This window comes from Schistocerca americana, chromosome 2 (genome assembly GCF_021461395.2).
Source record: "Schistocerca americana isolate TAMUIC-IGC-003095 chromosome 2, iqSchAmer2.1, whole genome shotgun sequence".
Taxonomy (NCBI): Eukaryota; Metazoa; Arthropoda; class Insecta; order Orthoptera; family Acrididae; genus Schistocerca; species Schistocerca americana.
The window spans coordinates 5144270-5165601 of NC_060120.1; the positions used below are offsets into that span (position 1 = coordinate 5144270).

At 43.7% G+C, this 21332-nt stretch overlaps 1 protein-coding gene across 1 annotated transcript in view; it reads right to left on the reverse strand.

The window, feature by feature from the left end:
• Window positions 1-716: 716 nt before the first annotated feature.
• Window positions 717-21332, reverse strand: part of LOC124596588 (transcriptional regulator ovo) — an 858575-nt gene continuing 837959 nt past the window's right edge. Inside the window, exons 4-5 of the mRNA XM_047135781.1 lie at window positions 9842-11102; window positions 717-4392 (exon numbers count right to left, since the gene is read on the reverse strand). Coding sequence (XP_046991737.1) covers window positions 3420-4392; window positions 9842-10908 — 2040 coding nt within the window. The 5' untranslated portion in view covers window positions 10909-11102 and the 3' untranslated portion in view covers window positions 717-3419. The remainder of the gene's footprint in view (window positions 4393-9841; window positions 11103-21332) is intronic.

Sequence of the window (21332 nt, forward strand, 5' to 3'; positions counted from 1 at the left end):
AACGTGTCATCCATATAAGATGGAGTGGTCCTATTGTGAGGCACCTTATTTTTGTGTTAATTCTTTATCACTGAAACATTTGACAGTGAAATGTAGTTGAAGATAAAATCAGTATGTGGTAATGTGTAAGGGTTTTATGACATCTGTGCACACAAATAAACATATTGATCTCACAGTTCTGTGACTGAGATATTCAGAGCAGAAAAAAAACGAGATTGATTTACCTCTATTAATAGTCTCCTAGGGTTCTGCAAATAAATTAAGACAATAAATAATGTTGGCAATAACATACTGCATGGTGTGTTTGGTGTAAACATATAAATGTTGTCACATACTCAGTGTAGAGGGCTATCTTTGCCTGTCTTAAGTACAAAATGATTGTTGCAAACAGATAAAAATAGAAATGTGGAGTAGTTATAGAGATCTCTGAAAAACACGTCTACAAAGGAGTATGACATTTGCGAATATTTTATGAGTTTCAAACATTGAGCCTTATTAATGAAAGTTATTTTGTTGTGGGACAGTAAATAAAAACAGTCACTAATTGTGTAAAAATATTATTAATCTGGTAAAAAAGATACAGTTGTATGTAATTTGAAGGACATTGACACTCTTTAAGTTTTAACTAACGCTAAGAAACAGTTCACTCATTTCAGTCTGTTCTGTATTTTATTATATATTTTATGATATGGAAAACAGTGCTGCAATCATATATGCATAGCCATAAAAATCTTTATTTTCTTTGTATTTTAATATCTCATAAATAAAATATCTTAAATTGTATAACAACATTTATTACACATATATAAACATTATATAAAAATATGAATTGGCAACAAATGTTTGGCCTTCATAACTGCTATACCTAATATAATTACCTCAACTGATTGGGAAAAATAGTATACATATTATAGGATTTGTCTAAATGATCTCACTCATTACACCATTTTCACTTGATATGCACCACTGCTTCACCTCAAACACAAGGATGATCAGTTATTTACTCTCTTTGTGATTAAGTCTTAATTTTAAATGACAGTTTGATATGTTTGTGCTTTGTGATGTTGAGATGAAAATGTCAGTTGCTATTAAAGTCTGACAAATACTCTGGTGATCAAATGGGCTACAATAAATAATGTGATTCACAAGAGAGATAGTGAGTTTCTTACACAGTCACGAAAATAATTTCAAGGAGAAGAATATGTCATTGCTGTGTGGACATGTGGAGAAATGAAAGTGATACTTATAGTAAATATAAACTGATAGTTGTAGCTACATAAAGTAATCTCAGTTATGCATATTTAAAACAGTATGTTTACTCCCAGTGTACTGAACAATATTATGAAGGAACTACCAGCAACAGTTTAATCAGAGGCCTGCTTTGTAAGGGTAGTGTTTTGTTTGCTCTGTTTTGTGAATGACATGGAGGAAATAATTCTGCTGAAATATCACCCAGTGTTGTATATGGATTATCAAATACTGGAAAACTACAGAAATTACTCACTACACCAATAACCATGACCACCAAAAATAGATGAATTATAAAATTTTGAAGAATTTATGGGGCTGTGAAATTATCAGTGAAATGAAGAAAGATGCTCACAACAAGAAAAACATCCCCAGTCTTTCAGAGGCAATGCCATGGTGTACACACAGAAATACTTGGAACTGATGGCTTATATGAGTAATGCATTAAACAGCAATTAAGTTGAAATTAATTGTGTGTTTGTGTGTGTACAGACATTGTCTATGAAGTGATGAATATGTTATTTTAGAGAAGATAAGTACCTACATTTATAATACTGATTAACAGATCACACCTTGTGGCTGAAATAGGTTCTCATCTTTCAAGAAATAGCTATCATAACTGCACTCAATGGTACTGGAGTATGTTACAGTTTCATGTCTAGACATGTCAAAATTTACTGTTTTGGATATGATTTCTGGAGACATAGTAGTGTTGTATGATATTTTTGTACTTATTTGTGTTTAACAGCTTCAATTAGTTTCTCTTTTTAAAATCCAAATATATTTTTTATGGCACATGACTCTCTCAGCTTTTTTATGCAGTGCTTTTATGTTACTGAGCTATTACAAGTGATCCATGTCAGAGAGGCAGTTAACAACACAGGCAAATTAGGAGTAGGTAAGTGCGGATGATATCAAAATATTTAGCTATGCTAGTGATATTGCTATTACTAGTTACACCAGTGATATTATTATTGTTTTGCACCGATATGTGAAACTCAGAAGTACTGAGAACATTATAAGAAATCGTAATAAGCACAAACAGTAGTTGCTTACGTTCATTAATCTATGCAAACGTAATATACTGGGTGTTCCAAAGTTTTTGCACGAAACTTGTGAGGGCGACAGATCACGTGATTTGGAACAACTTTTGCTGGAGGTGCTTCCCCAATGCTAGGCGTTTTTTATTGTATTTGCGGGCCATAGGATGATGAGATTTCACCGAACGAGCAAGACGCATAACCAATACAGGATGGCCCCCAGCACCGTGAGGAAGCGTCAGCGACCATTATGTCTAACAGTTGCCCACGACGTGATCGATCACCACTAGAGTTTGATTTATGTTTGAAACATCTTCTATTTGTGATAACTGAATAAATTTGGTTAACTATGAAGCTGGAGTCGAAACAAACCATCTGAGACACTTTCCACTTTATTGAATGATTATTTTTCTGTCACATTGCTCCACACACTAGCATATCTCAGAAAAGCAGAAGGCATTACCTTATGTCAAGGATGTTCCGGTCTCACTATGGAATTTCTCCACATGTTACTCTTTATTCTTCATATGATTTTGTCGTAGTTTTCTGGAAAGAATATTGTAACAAAATTATATTTTTCTTTTTCGAGTAGTATAATATTCCAGCGCTTATGGAAGAATACTGACATCTGTGTTTTCAGCAAAAATGCTTGATAAAATGTGAACGAGTCATTTTTGTGCTACTCCGTGAAGTTTTGGACAGTGGTTTGGTATGGTCATCTTCATCGCCTCCGCCGAAATTATCGTTGTGATATAATTATTTACATTTATACGAAACTTAAAAACAAGTATTAAATAATAACAATAAAATAATAATAGTAATAATACTGAGAGATCAGCAGGAGTAAAAAGAAAAACGGGACGTTTATAACTTTCCACACTTATTGAAATTCACAGGGGCATCTATAAACTAAAATATGCAGTGTAGTTTATATAAAATGCACTGTGTGTCCACGAGATAAAAAAAAATTACATTTGCTAATAACAGTGACGTAGTTGGTGACTCGGAAATACGGACTGACCTACAAAGCCAAATGCTCTGAAGATGGTAACATTAGTGCCAACACAGCCACTGGACAGAAAGTCTGCTGCGACCGTTTTAGAGGAGAAGGAGCCGTCCGAGGCGCAGTAATCACGAGGCTTTGGGAGCGGCGTACCGGTTCTTGTTGGTGGACGGCTTGGACACGCCGCTGCCGCCTCCGCAGCCGCTGCCGCCGCCGCCGCCTCCGCCCGGTGTCAGATTCTTCTGCGCGATGTGTGTCTGGTAGTGCTTGGCGAGGTGCGCCTTCTGGCGGAAGCTCTTGCCGCACAGCGTGCAGGAGAAGGGCTTCTCGCCGGTGTGCGTCCTGATGTGCACGTTCACCGAGTACTTGTCCTTGAAGCCCTTGCTGCAGATGCTGCAGTAGTGCAGCGAGCGTTCCTTGCGCGCGCCCGGCGTGCTGCCGGCTGCGCCCTGCTGCGCTGCCCCCTTGGCTGCGGAGCTCTGCTTCTTGGAGTACTTCTTGGCCCTCGGCGGCGCCTGCGGCGGCGGCGGCGGCGGCGTCTGGTGCTGCGGTGCCGGAGGCGACGACAGCGCGTGGTGGTGCGGCTGCTGGTGGGGGTGGTGCTGTTGGTGGTGGTGGTGGTGCTGGTGGTGGTGGTGCTGGTGGTGGTGGTTCAGAGGGATCAGCGCGAGCCCGTCGTGGGTGGGTGGCGGGAGCCGCGCCATGTACAGGGACGCGTGGTGCTGGTCGTGCGGCTGCTGCTCCATCACGCAGAACCGCTTCGCCGACTCCACGACCTCGTTCGTGATGTTCCGTATCTTCTCGTCGAAGCCTCCCGGGAACGAGAAGAGGATGTCGTCGACGCTGGTGGCGGGCGGGGAGTGGTGGTCGCCGTCGTCGAACATGGCGGCCCTGCCCGCCGGCCCGCTGTCCAGCTGGAGGTGCTGCACCAGCGGCTTCTTGTCGGCGCTGTCCTCCGCCGCCTCGGGCACGAACACCGGCGACTCGGCCGCCGTCGGCGTCTTGGAGCCGCTGCCGTGGCTGCCGGGCGGCGTGGACAGCGCGCGACGCAGCTCCGTGTGGCCGTCCTTGAGGCAGTCGCTCTTGTGCACGCCGTTGTACCTGCAGAAGGGGCAAAGTTCTCTCGTTAGTGACGTAACTAAGCTGTGGCAACCGGGGCTCGTGTTTCCGAGGGCCAGCACTTTTGTCACGGGTCAAAGAAAAAGGACAATGGAAGAGTGGGAGAGGAGGGAGGACGCAGAAGAAGAAGAAGAGGAAAAGAAATGACTGGAGACCAATGAAATGAAAAGAGGCAAAGGTGTGTATAAGAAAATCGTGAGTTCGCACTAGACTATGTTGAGTAACAGTTTTCAGGAAAATACATGACCTCACAAGAGAAACTGGAATTCGAATTACTGTTGTTGTGGTCTTCAGTCCTGAGACTGGTTTGATGCAGCTCTCCATGCTACTCTATCCTGTGCAAGCTTCTTCATCTCCCAGTACCTACTGCAACCTACATCCTTCTGAATCTGCTTAGTGTATTCATCTCTTGGTCTCTACGATTTTTACCCTCCACGCTGCCCTCCAGTGCTAAATTTGTGATCCCTTGATGCCTTGGAACATGTCCTACCAACCGATCCCTTCTTCTAGTCAAGTTGTGCCACAAACTCCTCTTCTCCCCAATTCTGTTCAATACCTCCTCATTAGTCATGTGATCTACCCATCTAATCTTCAGCATTCTTCTGTAGCACCACATTTAGAAAGCTTCTATTCTCTTCCTGTCCAAACTGTTTATCGTCCATGTTTCACTTCCATACATGGCTACACTCCATACAAATACCTTCAGAAACGACTTCCTCACACTTAAATCTATACTCGATGTTAACAAATTTCTCTTCTTCAGAAACGCTTTCCTTGCCATTGCCAGTCTACATTTTATATCCTCTCTACTTCGACCATCATCGGTTATTTTGCTCCCCAAATAGCAAAACTCCTTTACTACTTTAAGTGTCTCATTTCCTAATATAATTCCCTCAGCATCATCCGACTTAATTCGACTACATTCCATTATCCTCGTTTTTCTTTTGTTGGTGTTCATCTTACATCCTCCTTTCAAGACACTGTCCATTCCGTTCAACTGCTCTTCCAAGTCCTTTGCTGTCTCTGACAGAATTACAATGTCATCGGCGAACCTCAACGTTTCTATTTCTTCTCCATGGACTTTAATACCTACTCCGAATTTTTCTTTTGTTTCCTTTACTGCTTGCTCAATATACAATTATTAGGGTCATTTAAAAAGTTCTGCACACACTTTCAGACAGAACTGAAGAAAATAATTTATTTTACAAAATACGTATACAGGCCATCAATATAATCACCATTCTTGCTCGTGACAGCTTCCCATCGGTTTGGGAACGTCTGTACTGTGCATAGGGCATCATCATTGTTGACCTGTCTGTTTACTCGGGTCACCTCACCGGAATTTTCACCAATTGTAACAAAAGATTTTTCACCGAGTTGTTCCTTCAATTTAGGAAACAAATCAGTCTCGTGGGCTCATATCAGCACTGTATCCCTATGGTTGGTGGGGAAGTATTTGCCATCCATATTTGTCGAGCGTTTCTATCAATGGCTGGGCAGTATGCGGTCTTGCATTATCGTGCAAAATGAGGTCACCAACTGCAAGTATGTCAGGCCTTATTTGACGAATTTTCGGGCGCAAAACATCTTGCAGATGTCTCCCTGGCCACTCTATTTGTAGCTATGAGTCTATTCATGTCACACGCAAAGATCATCGTCAGTTTCATCACTGAATGTTGGCGGCGTAACTTTTTTTGGGGGTGGAGAGACGGAACTTTTTCATTGTGACGACTGAGACTTCAGTTCTGGCTCAAAATCTCGCATTCAGGTTTCGCCAACTGCAATAACCCTTTTCAGAAACTGTTCTCCTTCTGTTCGATAACATTGAAGCAATCTTTTTGCGATTCTTTTGCGAACTGCTCTTCCCTCAGGTCATACGCAACCCATCTGGCAGCAACTTTTCTCCTCTGCAACTTTTCAGTTACGATTATGTTAACTGAAGTGACAAAAGGTCTGACCTCGTATGCAGTTTCCTCACATGCTTTTTTGTCAATCCTCTCTCAAAATATCATTAACAATAACTTGAGAGGTGTACTCTGTTCCAGTTGATGGCTCTCCACTTCCTGGGTTGTCCACAGTGCTCAGCCGGCCTTCACGGAAACGAGCAGACTACCGTGATACTGTGCTACGATCCAGTACACTGTTCCCGCATACTTCTCTCAAAGCGTTGTGCATTTTCGTTGCGTTCTTTCCACCTAGGGATTCGATTTGGCTGCAGAAACGCTGGCTGGTCACTCCGTGCAACCCGACCTGACTCGATTTTAGCTTCTATTTTAAAAATGAATTGTCCACCAGACAGTAACGCGAACCAGCAAACACGAACGTCACACCTAAAGTCTCGCAGACATTCGTCATGAATTTCAACTTGATGACGCGACCGTAACGGTTGCGCTTTTGCAGTGAGCAGGACTTTTGAAATGACACTCGTAAAAGAAGAGCAGCAGACTTCTGTACTGTAGTGGATATTTTTATAGATATTGCAATCCTATGACATTTAATGACCAATGAAGACTTTTACAAAAAGAGCAAAAACGGATTTGCCAAATGCGAGCTTAAAATAATCAGTCCAAAGACGGAGACAGAGAGTGACCTGTGACAAATGATCACCCAGAAGATATCACAAAAGATTGCGGAGCCTTTGCAACATCAGTAACTCAAACTTAAGAAGATTACGCACGTAGGCAGACTGCTGCGACCGGAATCAGTTAATATAAAAGTTCATTAGGGTTTGAGCTGCTTCATTGTGTACAATAACTTTCGCTAAAAAACCGTTTATTGTTAGGTAGCAGTGTCTTTCCTTGGGGTCTAGCAACTGAGAAACTGATTAGGAACTACGTAGACGAATGTCCACTTTTATTTAGTTATAACCCTTCTACTGGGCATTGCATCACGTCACAGTTTAACAAAAATGCTATTTCGACACACTTCCTACTGTCAAATGAACAGGAAATTTTATTTGAAATTATTCAAACTTACAATTCTGAAGATAGTTACAATGCCACATCCAGTGGTAGGATTAGGGCAAATGTAAGTGGACATTCTACCGCACAGTACATCAGGTAATATACGTTACATACCGCCTTTTGCGACTCTAATAAAATACTTTTTTTGGACCATATTAGGCATTTCGCTTTATTTCAAAGCATTTTCAGTTAATACTGTAACAATATGGATTTTATCACAAATCTGCTTGTCAATCCGTAAACAGTTCTCATGTTGTTACATTACTACTGTTAGACAATATTCAATTATAATTATTAATTATGATCTTTTGCTTCCTACGTCGTTCTTAATGTTCTTCCACACTTAGATGCCCGATTTTCAGAACACTGTACTTCACTAACGCTAGATATATTTACATTTTCTTGCTGTATGGGTACATTTACACCTTGTATAGTTTGTTTTGATATTGTATGATGTGACAGTCGTTTGTTTTGTTTCCAGTGGTTGTGGGAGTGTGCGTGAGCTTATATTTTTTGACTAGTGTGTGCGTGTGTATGTGTGTGTGTGTGTGTGTGTGTGTGTGTGTGTGTGCGCGTGTGTGTGTCCAGTCAGTTCTGGGTTGAGAGCTGAGTTATGAATTTTAACCTTAGATTACTGAAACCTCGTAAAATTTACGATTTCAGTAGGGTATAAGACAGGACTTTTGTAGTATTTATCAAACCATTGGGGATCTAATAACTGTACTTAAGTAATGTATAACGTGTAAAATATGTCTTCCCTTGAATAAAATTTGGTGTAGTAATATTTAATTGTTTAGTAGGAATGTAAAATTTTCCCCTCTTTAGTGTTACTAGGGTTAACTTGACAGAGTGACTGAGAGTGGTGTAATGTAAAATATGAGAACTGCTAACGACCCTGACAAAAATATTTGAAAAAAAAAAAGTTCTTGCAGTAAGCACTGAAGATCTTTTGCAATAAAGTGATACTCACATGGTCTAAATAAGACCTATTACAGTCGCAAAAGACAGTATGTAACCTGTATTACTTTTATAACTGCGAATGCTTAAGAAAGGAGACCTAAAACCAAAAAAAGACATGTACAGTACATCAATTTCTCCATTGGTGGACGAATAGCAAAAGCATTGCAACCGTAGCCAAAATCGGCAGTTGTTTCTATTTTGTAGACGTATTTCTCTAAAGTTATTACACACCACTCTTACAGCATTACTCCCAACCAGCTTCCACAACAGATATGTTATCCAGAGAGGGTCTCCTGCTCTCTAACTGCGACAGGAAGTCACCTGGCCATGGAATGGGCTATGAACTGTGTGTTAATTGTGCTATTAAAATCATCGCGCGTGCGTAAATAACCATTTCTTGACGATGACGACTAGCGTTACACAGTTGCTTGTGGATTTTCTCGGTGACTTTCGTTTCTAGTAAGCTGTCGAGTTTGTTCTAGAGACGATAGAGATAGTTCGGTATAGGCTGCCAACGGAAAACCTTGGGAGTAATGGTCTGTATGCATATAAATGTTGTTTCGAACTGAGACGAACATCCTTAGCTAGTACAAAGAGGTGCACAAATTCTTGTTCCAACCCTGCCTGCCCCTATCTCCCCCGCAACCATTAAAGCAGCTCAGCCTGTCACAGCGGAAACACAAGAGTACATCTGTACTGAAGCACACCGGTCAAAACAGGGCAACTTGGGTTTCCACAAGCCTGTCAAGTTTCACGGGACCCCGTTCAGCCTGCTGCATCTGACCACAGCTTGTTCTATTAATCCATCGTGACTATAGAATAGCCAGCTATATGTTTGCGTAGATAGTTTCACTGTAGCTTAGTTATCTTAACTGTGGAAGCAGCAAGATAAGACAAACCAAACTTAAGGGAGACTAAGGAGAAATTAAGAACTGGGAAATATACATCAGTCACGAAACAAGACTCAAGTCCGGCAGGTGAAAAGCTTTAGTGTGTTAGTGACACAGCTTCAGACAAATAGGTAGGTGTCTCACAATGCATTTTTGTGTAAAAAATATACTAACCACACATTCGGAAACCTCGAGTACGTTACGATGTGTTTGTAAATTTGACCAAAAGTTTCGTCATTCCATAAATATTTTCAAAGAGGACAAGCAGTTAGTGGGTGAAAAATGTTTGTCAATGTGTGCTAAAGACTTGAGACAATATAGCAGTACAGAGGAAAACAACTTTCTAAATTTGGACAAACATTGTTGGCAATAGAAAAAACTGGTGCAGTGGATATTAAAAACTACATTTGTGTAGTATGCAACGCAGTGGAAAGAAAACATAGTATGAATGAAAAGATTCTCTTTTTCAGACATGAGGGTTTTACATTAACATAATGTGAAAAACAAAGTTCTCGTTTTTTAAAATGCATTTGTGGAAGTTAAAACGAACTATTTTGACCACTTATAATGAATGCGGGGAAAAGACTCCCAAAGAAATGAATAAGATATAAAATTTACCTGTTCAAGAAGGCCCCTTTGCCTTGAAGCGCACTCCTCAGCAGCGAGTCCACATTGGTGCCGCTGTTGTTGTCGCCAATCTTCCAGTCGTTGTTGTTGTTGGAAGCCGCGGTCTGGCCCGTGGCGCCACCAAACGTTTCGGCGTCGCCGCTGGTCTCCATCATCGGCGACGACTCGGAGATGTGTTCGTAGCTGTACTGCTGCTGCTGCTGCTGCTGCTCCGTCTTGATCTCGTGGGCCATGGCCTGGTGCGGGCTGAGCGTGCTGGCGTCCTGGTGGCTGTGCGGCTGGTGCGGGTGGTAGCCGTTGGAGTGGAAGGGCGGGCCGTTGGTCCGCGCGTGGCCGTCGCCGGGCACGATGCTGAGGATGGCGTCGATGTCGAGCGCCGGCTGCGGCTGCTGCTGCGGCTGCTGCTGGGCGGCCATCTGCCGCAGGCCGGCCTCCGGGGCGCCGCCGGCGGGGGCGGCGGAGGCGGAGGCGGCGCCGCGGTCGCCCTTGGCGGCCGCCGCCTCCGGGGGGCGGTACCAGGTGGCGGCGGCGCCGGCCGGCTGCTGCTCGTTGCCGTGCAGCACCGTCAGCGTGTAGATGGCGCCGTCCGTGTTGCCGCCGCCGGCCGCCCCCGGCCGGCCGCCGCCCCCGGGCGTGGCCGCCTCCTTGTGGCTGGAGGATCCCGACGCGTCGCTGTCCTGGCTCCAGCAGTACGTGTTGAGGTCCTCGAAGAAGGCCGTCTCGAGGCGCACCGTCTCCTTGTCGCACTGCGGCGGCGACGACCAGAAGCCGTGCTCGGAGAAGGCGAGCGCCCCCGGGTCTCCGCCGGCGTTGGCGGCGCCGGCCGCGGACGCCATCACCAGGTGGTTGTTGTTGGCCTCCTTGAGCTCCTGGAACGCACCCATCTGGGCGGCGCCGCTGTTCACCGAGGAGTTCTCGATGAATATGCCCATGGACTTCATCAGCGAGCGGTTGAAGGTCAGCGCGTGCGGCGGGTCACCCACGTCGGGGGCCACGACGAAATCGAAGAAGTCCGTCTTTGATATGTCTTCCGCTCTGAAAGCTTCTGTGATATCCATTATCACGTGGGGTGGGGTCCTCCAACAAATGTGCGTTCTGGTACACGGAAGACTCTCCAGTGTCAACTCTGCTCTGGATTCTCGGTGTCCTCCGCCTCTTATTCCATAACGCTGCGATCGCTGCAAGCGAGGTGGTGCTGTCTACGTCAGCGGAAAAATGCAGTCACGCCTTTCTCGTTTCATCACGTCTCCACCTGCGAAACAAACAATGAACTGTTATAATTTTTGTTTACCTTAGCAAAACTGTTTTCTAATGTAAACACATTGTGTTTTAATTTAACGAAAGAGTGTAAAAACACACAGAATCTATTGCTATGTAATTTAAACAATATGATTAAAAATGTGCTTTATAAAGCAAATAACACACATTCCATGAAACCGAATACGACTGATGCTCTGAAAATAACGACCAAAGTTTGAAAACAACTAATAACAGTATTATCTAACATCAGGATCATTAATAATCAGTTCGCGTTAAGTGATCAGAGAACTCGGTAATTTAGGACTTTATATGTCGCACGAGCAAGCGGTAAAAGGAATGAAAGAAAAATTTGGAGTAAGAAGAAATATAAACCCTCAGATTTGGCGATGACAATGAATTCTGTCAAAGACAGCAAACGACTTGGAAGAGTAGTTGAACGGATTGTACAGTTTCTTGAAATGAGGATATAAGATGAACATCAACAGAAGCAAGACAAGGATAATGTAATGCAGTTGAATCAAATCAGGTGATGCTGAGGGAACTACATTAGGAAACGAGACATTTAAAGTAGTAGACAGGTTTTGCTATTTGGGCAAGAAAATAACTGATGATGGCCGAAGTAGAGTGGATAGAAAATGTAGTCTGGCAACGGCAAGAAAGGCGTCTCTGATGGAGAGAAATTTAACGTTGAATATAGACTTCAGCGTTAGGACGCCTTTTTTGAAGGTATTTGTCTGGAGAGTGTAACATCGGCGATAAACAGTTTAGACAAGAAGAAAATAGAAGCTTTTGAAATACCGCGCTACAGAAGAATGCTGAAGATTAAATGAGTACATAAATAGCTAATGAACAGAACTGGAGAGACAAGAAATTTGTGGTACAACTTGAGTAAAAGAAGGGAACGGTTGATAGAATTATCAGCTCAGTACTGGACGAAGTGTGAGGAGTAAAAATTGTAGAGGGACACCAAGAGATGAGGACAGTAAGCAGATTTAGAAGCATGTAGGTTGCAGTACCTATTCGGAGATGAAAAGGCTTGCACAGGATAGAGAAGCATGGAGGGCTGTATCAAACCAGTCTTTGGACAGATCACAACAACAACAACAACACAAAGTCAACTATGGAAAGGCGATGTAGTTCGTATCTCTCCTTGGAACGCGTGAGCTCAAGCGCCCCCCCCCCCCCCACACACACAAACACATATACACCAAAAGGCTCACATGACGCCAGTCTGTAATATAAGACTATTCGCCATCGACACCAACAGAGCATCACGCTAAGAGGAGAACGTGGGTTTCACAAATGTCGACTCGTCTCAATTAAACATGACGTGAAAAGTTCAGCTGCTTCTGCCCTCGTACCAACTGCACGATGTTCACTAAATAGACAATCACAAGCACTTTAGAAACATGACTTCTGTTAATTATTATTTAGTAATAATAGACTACAGAACTTCAATATCCGAAGCTAGGTTAGTGGAATCTGGAGTTCATTTGGTTATCAGTAGTTTTCACCTTTCGCGCACTACGACCTCTTTCCTCGCGGTGTATAAGAGCTGTGTCTTAAGTGTATCTGTTGAGTACAGGTGACTGAAAAAGATGTGTGTATAGTGCGATATCAGTTTTGTACTCCTTTATAACAAGAGAAGGGAGAGGGTGTGTCTTGAATAGCATTAAGGGGTCGCCGAACTTAACCTCACCAACGTAGCACAGCTGCATCAACAGCGTCGCTAAGCCTTCCCTCTCCAAGACGCAACGCCAAGGTGTTTGGAGCTTGTTTCAGGACAGTCCGGCCATCAGGAACTTAATAATAGCGGTCTAATATTCCGAAATACTTAGGCAAAGATCACTAAAAGTGATTGGCTAGAGTTTCTCGTGTATTTCAATTAATAATCATAACAGTGACGATACAACCTAATCTCAAATGTTCGCATTTAAAGATGTATTATCAAATATGGAGCAAGACCTATGGTCGGTCTGTAGTCCTCTGGACGAACGGCTTACAAAAAGGCGTGTGGGTCTTGGAAACCCAGTTTAGCGCCATTTATTTCTACTGAATTTGATTCCGTTGATTTATTTACTCTTGGAGCCTATCAATTTTACGAGATCCCATCGGATCTGAGAGGAGGCTTCATTGAATGACATGTTAGCGGCTGGTGTAGGACTCATGGATACTCCAGAACGCGTACTGAAGCCGTGCTACCAGACAAAGTTTTGATTACAGCAAGTGAGCGCGTTTCGTCGATCAGTTCATGTTTCTGGACGCAGAAGCAATGAATCGACAATCGAGTTCACCTTTGCGATTCGGGAGACGTTCAATGACGGGTTTCAGTTGTATTTCAGCAATAACAGGAAAACGGTACGTTTACGAACAATAATTCCTGTTCACAATGACACCTCTTTAGTCCCTATTAGAAGCTCTTAAACTGCATGTTTGGGACTTCACGAACATCCTAAATTCAACTGGCTCTGACACAGAGAGTTTTCGGGCTCCGGTCTCGAGGTTCGCAGAATTACTCTTACGTCTGTGGGAAACAGCGAAGTTCCTACCTTGATGCGAGGAGATTTGGATCTTAAGTGAACGGTGCGCGCAGCCATATTAACGTAGCGAGTCTTCTCAGTGCCGAGTGGAACAGCACCTGTCCTACTACTGTAGATACGTATATCGACCCGACAATTCGTTTGACATGAGAGGCAGTGAGCAGTGCGCCATCCAAACTTCACGGCTGTGCGCATGCTCACCATATGTGGATAGCGGCCAATTAACCGTAGCAGACGGAAAAAGCCCTACACGCACAGGCAACGCAGCTACTGGTAGAGTGCGTTCTCGCACGTGCAAACCCGTGCAAGAAAGCGTGGATGCACCTGTGTTACGAACGCCGTTCCTGCAGGGTTCTGGGAGCTGCTCTCCCCTTATGAAGCTTCCTCGTGTCCAGGAACGTACACCTACCTACAGCAGAAATGTATCTAGGAGGCATCGTAAGGGATACAGAGGCAATCAGAAGGCTGTCGGTCGCATATGAAGGGTTCGAACGCTAGTTGTGGGAGAACTTTAAACCCCAAATTACGTCGTGCGAGGGTGGAGAGGCAACAGAATGGTGAACTAATGCCTTGAGCTACGGCAGTGGCTGATGTAGAGGATACTGATGAGAGATTCGTCTGTCTCCATCTCCAATCCTCGTTTCGTCAACTGATGCAAGTTTTATGTTGTAAATACCTAGATTCTTTCTTAGCCCCTTTCTTACCAAAGTGAGCTGGTATTTAATATACAGTGTAGTAACCTCTTTACTGAACAGACCCATTTTCGGCCGTCCCTAGAAGGCCCTTACGTCCGTGGCCACTTTGAGGTTTTTCGAGAACAGCAGATTATGTGAAGACACCAGTTTCACCCTCTGAGTTCCATTCATTCCCGACTCATCAACAGCCATCAACCACAAGTCCATACTTCGTAAGTAGTCATTCCACTCTTCCAGTCTACTTATGTAACAGGACATCTACATTAGTATGAAGACAATGATTACGGTCACGTTGAATAAGTCTACGCCTAGAAATCACCTAGATTTTGAACCAGGCACTGAGGGCTCACTGACTATGGTTCAAATGACTCTGAGCACTATGGGACTTAACATCTGAGGTCATCAGTCCCGTAGAACTTAGAACTACTTAAACCTAACTAACTTCAGGACATCACACAACACCCAGCCATCACGAGGCAGGACTCTAACCTGCGACCGTAGCGGTCGCGCGGGTCCAGACTGAAGCGCCTAGAACCGTTCGGCCACACCGGCCGGCGCTCACTGGCTATCCTCTGCTAAGATTCGTTCTCTCCTCTGTCGACCTTCCTGGTGGTACTTCAAGCACCCACCACCTTCGTCTCAAATCCGTTTCACGAAGACTGCACAGTGTCAGACTGTACTCCCAGAAGTCAGTGTGATAGCTTCTCCAATTCTCACACGTTTTCATACCAGGTACGGCACTAAAGTGCATATAATTTTTACCCGGTTATTTTCATAAGACTTGCCCTTTAGGCAACCATTGCGGATTAGACCTTACAAGCTACATAAAAAACGCTAGCCTGAGGTTTTTGAATGGTTTCCCGAATTTTTATGGAGTCCCACAAGCCTCCATCATCTATAAGAACAGTTTACATTAATATTGAGCTCAGTGCTACCTAATTAAAATAAGCACGTAACAAAGAAATTATTATTGCGTAATGCATTGGAAGTGTGTTAGCGAAAGCACCTACAGCGTTGAGTTACGCGTCATTTCCGCTGTCTTTTGAGTCACTGTACTCACGCGTGTCGTGAAGAGGGTGTTGAACGTCGTGATGAGGCCGAAATGGCGGTGTTATTAAACTAATGCTGGTTCATTATAACAAAGATTCTAGCTAGTAGCTGCTGCGGATATGGTCAGGAGTATGTACTGGGATGTTACAACTAGTTTCAAGTTGATCACTCATAACAGGTATATAAAAGTGTGACCTCAGACGGTATAATCAATCCAAGGGCATTATGTATCTTCGTAGAAGGGCCAGTCGAAAATAAACGATATCATACGATGATCGTCGGCTCCACCACCATCATAATGAGCGTCATCACGCGTCGTGCTCCTCCTCTTTACGTCTCACCCAGCATTTTTATTTTGCTCCTTCTTATTTTCTTCTGCCCTTCCACTGTTGTCAGCATTCCTTTTCCTCGCAGTTTTTGTCTCATCTAATTTGTTTTCCCCTTTTAAAACAGGGTTACGAGAGTTATGCGTTCTTTTCCGTTACTTCACTATTTCTCACTTTGTTCATCTACTTTACTTTATCCACACTGAACTAACGTTTCCCTCAACTCTAACGCCATCCTGCGGCATAACAACCGTTTAGTTTCCTGGAAAGCTTGCTTTGCCATTGCAGTTATTGATTTTATTTTCACTTGTCCAGTAATCAGCATGGTTCCCAAATATCAGTACTGTACAACCTGTTCTTTGTCATGTTCTCAAATCACCTTAGGTTTCTTTGTTTTGGTTTTCGTTCCGTTGCGTTACAATCCTTCGTTAAATGTGGATGGTGTTATTTGAAGAGCTGTCGTTTTATCTTCAAGCAGTAGCATGTCAGTAACAAATCTGATGCAGTTGATCTTCCGACCTCCAATGCTTACTCCTTCCATCTCTACTTCTAGCGCCTCCAAAGCATCTTTTTTTTTAGATTCCCTCTTTGTATATCCATCAACTGGGGCTCTCAGCTGTATTTTGTTAATCGTACGCTAGGTAAATCTCCTCTCTTCTGTCTTTAATTTAAGAAAGCCATATCATTGCATCAATTTTGGCAGTATACCAATTCGGTTTTTTTGTGGTTAATCGAAATCCGCGAATGCCATCCAAACACAGTGACGTTTTGGAGTAGATGGCGTGTGCGGATCCCGATTAATTAGAGCACCTATATGGACTTTCTGAAGATGAGATTGTACAATACGGTAATGGGTCAAGTAACATGATGTTTTTTGAGTCATCAGGCTTCTGACTGGTTTGATACGGCCCTCCATTAATTCGTCTCCTGTGCCAAACTTTTCATCTCACAGCAGCAGTTGCGACATTCGTCCTCAATTATTTGCTGGATGTATTCCAATCTCTCCCTTTGTCTACAGTTTTTACTCTCTACAGCTCGCCCTAGTGCCATGGGAGATATTCCCTGATGTCTTAGCAGATGTCCTATCATACTGTACAGGTGTAGACAGATTGAGTACGGGAGTCCTTTATTTTCAATAAAAGAAAAGGGAAAATTTTTTTAAGTGCGTGAGCTATGGATGGCAAGGGATCTTCACAAAGCCGTGCTCGGGCCCTGGGTTGGCGACACATCAGATTTTTCCAGTATGTGCCGCTATCCCACGGCTTGTTCACGTGCTCGGCGAACAAACAACCTTTCTGCTGACGGGGTGACGCTTAGGGAAGCGTCGCTTGCCTAGGCAGAGCTCCTACAGCAGCCAATCAGAAAGGTCCGGGAGATCACGTGTGAGCGCCAGGCCCCCGACGAGATCAGGCGCCTCCGTGCACTTTTCGAGCCCCGGCTCAATCTGTTTGCGCCTTAGGGCCGCTAAACTCACATAATGTACCCTGGCCAGGTCAATCAGTAAATGTTTTCTCAATAAACCGGAGTTGAAAAATTAACACTTGTTCTTTTTTAGACTCCACTTCCACCTCAGCCACATCCTGACATGCACAATACTGTCCCTTCTCCTTGACAGTGTTCTCCATGTATCCCTTTCCTCGCTGATTCTGCCGGAGAACCTCCCCATTCCTTACCTTATCAGTCCACCTAATTATCAACATTCTTTTGTTGGACCACATCTATTCTTTTCTATTCCGGTTTTCCCGCGGTTCACGTTTCACTACCATACGTAAATTCTCAGAACTTTCCTCCTCAAAGTAAGGCCTATGTTTGATACTAATAGACTTCTCGTGACCAGGAAAGCCCTTTTTGCCATTGCCAGTTTGCTTTTCATGTCCTCCATGCTCCGTCCGTGATGGGTTATTTTACTGCCTAGGTTGCAGAATACCTTAACTTCACCTACTTCGTGATCACCATTCCTGATGTTACATTTCTTGCTATTTTCATTTTTCCTACTTCTCATTACTTTCGTCTTTCTACAGTTTATATTCAATCCATATTCTGTCTCATTAGACTGTCAATGCCATTCAACACATCATGTACTGCTTCTTCACTTCAACTGAGGATACCTTCACTTTCACTGAGGATACCAATGTCATCAGCGAACCTTATCACTGATATCCTTTCAGCCTGAATTGTAACCCACTTTTGAACGTTTCCTTTTTCCAGTCATTGATTCTTCAACGTCTACATTCAGCAGTAGGGACGAAAGACTGTACCCTTGTCTTACACTCTTTTTAATCCGAGAACTTCGATCTTGGCCTTCCAGTCTTATTGTTGCTTCTTGGTTTTTGTACATACTGTATATTACCCATCTTTCCCAGTAGCATATTCCTATTATTCTCAGGATCTAGAACGTGTTGCACCATTTTACATTGTCAAACGCTTTATCCAGGTCGACAAATCCTATGAACGTGTCCTGATTTTTCTTCAGTCCTGCTTCTAAAACCGCGAAGTCGGAACTGCCTCTCTGGTGATTTTTCCTTTCCTACAGCCAAACTGATCGTCATTAACACAGCGTCAATTTTCTTTTCCATTCTCACGTATATTATTCTTGTCAGCAGTTTCAATGCACGAGCTGTTAAGCTGACTGTGCGATAATTCTCACACTTCTCAGCCATTGCTACCTTCGGAATTCTGTGACTGATAGTTTTCCGGAAGTCTGCTGGAATATCGCCATTGTGATACATTCTACACACCGATCTGTATAGTCGTTTTGTTGCCACTTAACCCAGTGATTTTAGAAATTCCGATAGAATGTTATGTACCCCTTCTACCTTATTCGATCTTAAGTCGTCCAAGGCTCTTTTATATTCTGATTCTAATACTGGGTCCCCTATCTCTTCGCTGTTGAGTCCTGTTTCTTCTTCTATCGCGTCACCAGACAAGTCTTCCCGCTCAAGTGGCCTTCAGTGTACTCTTTCCGCATACCCACTCTCTCCTCTGCATTTAACAGTGGAATTTGCACTGCATTCTTAATGTTAGCGCTCTTGCTTTTAATTTCATCGAAGGTTGCTTTAACTTTTCTATATGATGAATCAATCCGTCCGACAACCATTTCTTTTTCGATTTCTTCACATTTCTCATGCACCCATTTCGCCTTATCTTCCCTTCACTTCCCGTTTATTTTATTCCTGAGGGACGTGTATTTCTGTTTTCCTGAATTTCCCTGAACGTTTTCGTATCTCCTTCTTTCGTCGATCCATTGAAGTATTTCTTCTGTTATCCATCGTTGCTTCGCAGTTCCCTTCCTTTTACCTTAAATTAAAGACAAGTGAGTCGAAATTTACCCAGTGTACGTTTCTTCTAAACGCCTTCAACAGAAAAAAAAGAGCTTATACGCAACCAGTTAAAGATACTCTTCGGCCAAAAGCGTGGTGGGTGTGGTGCCCACAGGCCCGTACACCAACAGGGCGGGCCCCGTCGATATGCCCGAGGCGGCAGCCAGGGCGGCTTGTAATTCGCCGCATTAATTACGAACGACCCGCCGGGACAAGAACACTTTGCAAAAAAGAATAAGAAGGAAAATGAAAGCGAAGAAAAGTGCCAGAAACTGCTCACCAAATTGCGGTTGTGTTCCGACCGGAGATATTTATTATCATTGGAACTAGCATGGCGGCTGCGATAAAAATTATGTAGATTTTATACCCAGCTTATCGCAGCGATGACTAAAGCAGTATTAGCTGCCCTGTCCACTGCTGCGACGCTATTAACATAACTCGAAGACAGGGACCAGGTGTTCCACATCGACAGTTTAGCTCGGAGAGAACGTCGTTACGGGGCGTCGCACTGGAAATTACGGAACACAGGCCGATAAAGTGGAGTATTCCGAAATCACTGGTCCCGTAGATTAAGCTGCTGCGATTAGCTTTCTATACACCATAAATTACAAGCAGCGTTTACCGCCTTATAAGTAACCTCCTGATCGTAATAATAAATCGCAAATCGCCAATCGGTGCGGCATTTGTGACGGAGCACGGCGGAAACAATGAAGTCCTGAGTGCAAAATACCCGTCACGTAATACATGCGACTACTTGACAGCAAAGACCTCTTCCACGATGTTCACGCAGACTCGAATATGCAATCGTGCTGCATTTGTAGCAACAACACTAAAAGGATACGAAGAGCTACAAAAATAGCCGGTCTATATGTTCATTACAATGCATAAAGAACAGATTTCATCATTCAGTTTGGTTAATGAACTTGTAGAGGAACAGTGACTCCAGTTCAAGTGAAGAGTCCATCGTGCCCTGGAGGAGTGTGTATCCATCAAAATAACTAAAACTCGTCACCATGGCCGAGGTCGATAATGGACTCCTGTGCAATGCTGCTCGACTTATAGGTAGACGGTTTGTGCTCAGGTGGTGGGGAGTAGACTTCCATCGACGGTATGGGACACACAGGTGCTGGCGCCGAGTTCTCGATCGCCGAACCTTGTGCCAATGTCCCGGCTTAAATTTAAAAACCTTCCGCAGTATCTTGTGAAATGAGAGCATGAGGCGATGTTGATGATGATGACCTGTGTCGGAAACTGACAGCAGACTGACGATTCGTACGAGGGCTACTCCGGTCAAGTGTGACTGCCTGTTCCGAGATTTCGCCTGATTTCATGCTGCCCACATAACGTAACTGTCGCCCATTTCCTTCTTCGTGACCATTCTCGGCCGCACACTGCAGGGGCAATGAAAAAGCTCCCGCAACATTTTCGGTGGGAAGTGTTTTGAGTTTCGTCTCTGCTCACACAATCCGCTGCTCACGGCGACAACGGCTTGGCACAGACAATGAGCTGCAGACCAGCGTACAGAATTGCAAAAAGCACAGACGGCTGCCCTCTGGAAAGTTGGTACAATGCTACGACAAATCTCAAAGTCGGAGCGGCGACTTTGCAGAGAAGTAGCAAATAAAACGTTTTTGATTTTCACTGTAGTTTCCATTGCGCAACCGATCGGACTTAATAAACGAACAGCCCTCGTATGTATGATTTTTATGAGCAGCCTTTGGCAGTGTCTGGATGGAGAGGACGAAAAACTATTACGTCCTTCAAAGTTACCTGAATGTTTCCATTGCATAGGTAAGAAATAATATAAACCACTGGAAGGGGTTTATGTTTATGTCACTGCGCCTCTCGACTGGACATGAGCCGCCAAAGTATCTCGGCTTCTATACTGACAAGAAACCTAAGTGGACTTTCTGTATTTCTGATGCAACTAGCTATTTAACTCTGTCACTTTCTGAAATGGAACGGTCTCAACACCTTCCACTGAACGAGAGTAACCGATAGAAAATTCATTACGGCCATGTTTTTAACACACGGTCCGAGCCACATCTCTCTCTCTCTCGCTCTTTCTCTCCCTCCCCCCACCCCTCCTTTGTTTTACCCGGTGTCTCTCCTATGGATCGCCAGGCGCATTTTGTCTGGGGTTTCAGCAGATGCTTGCAATTCCGTTTACGCAACCTGTAGCTGGTGTCAACCCCATCAAATTCTCCTCTTCACGTCTTTCATACGACGCCCAGCGTTGTGGGAAAGAGTCGGTTTGTTTCCCGTTACAAAGAAAATTATTTTTAAACAGG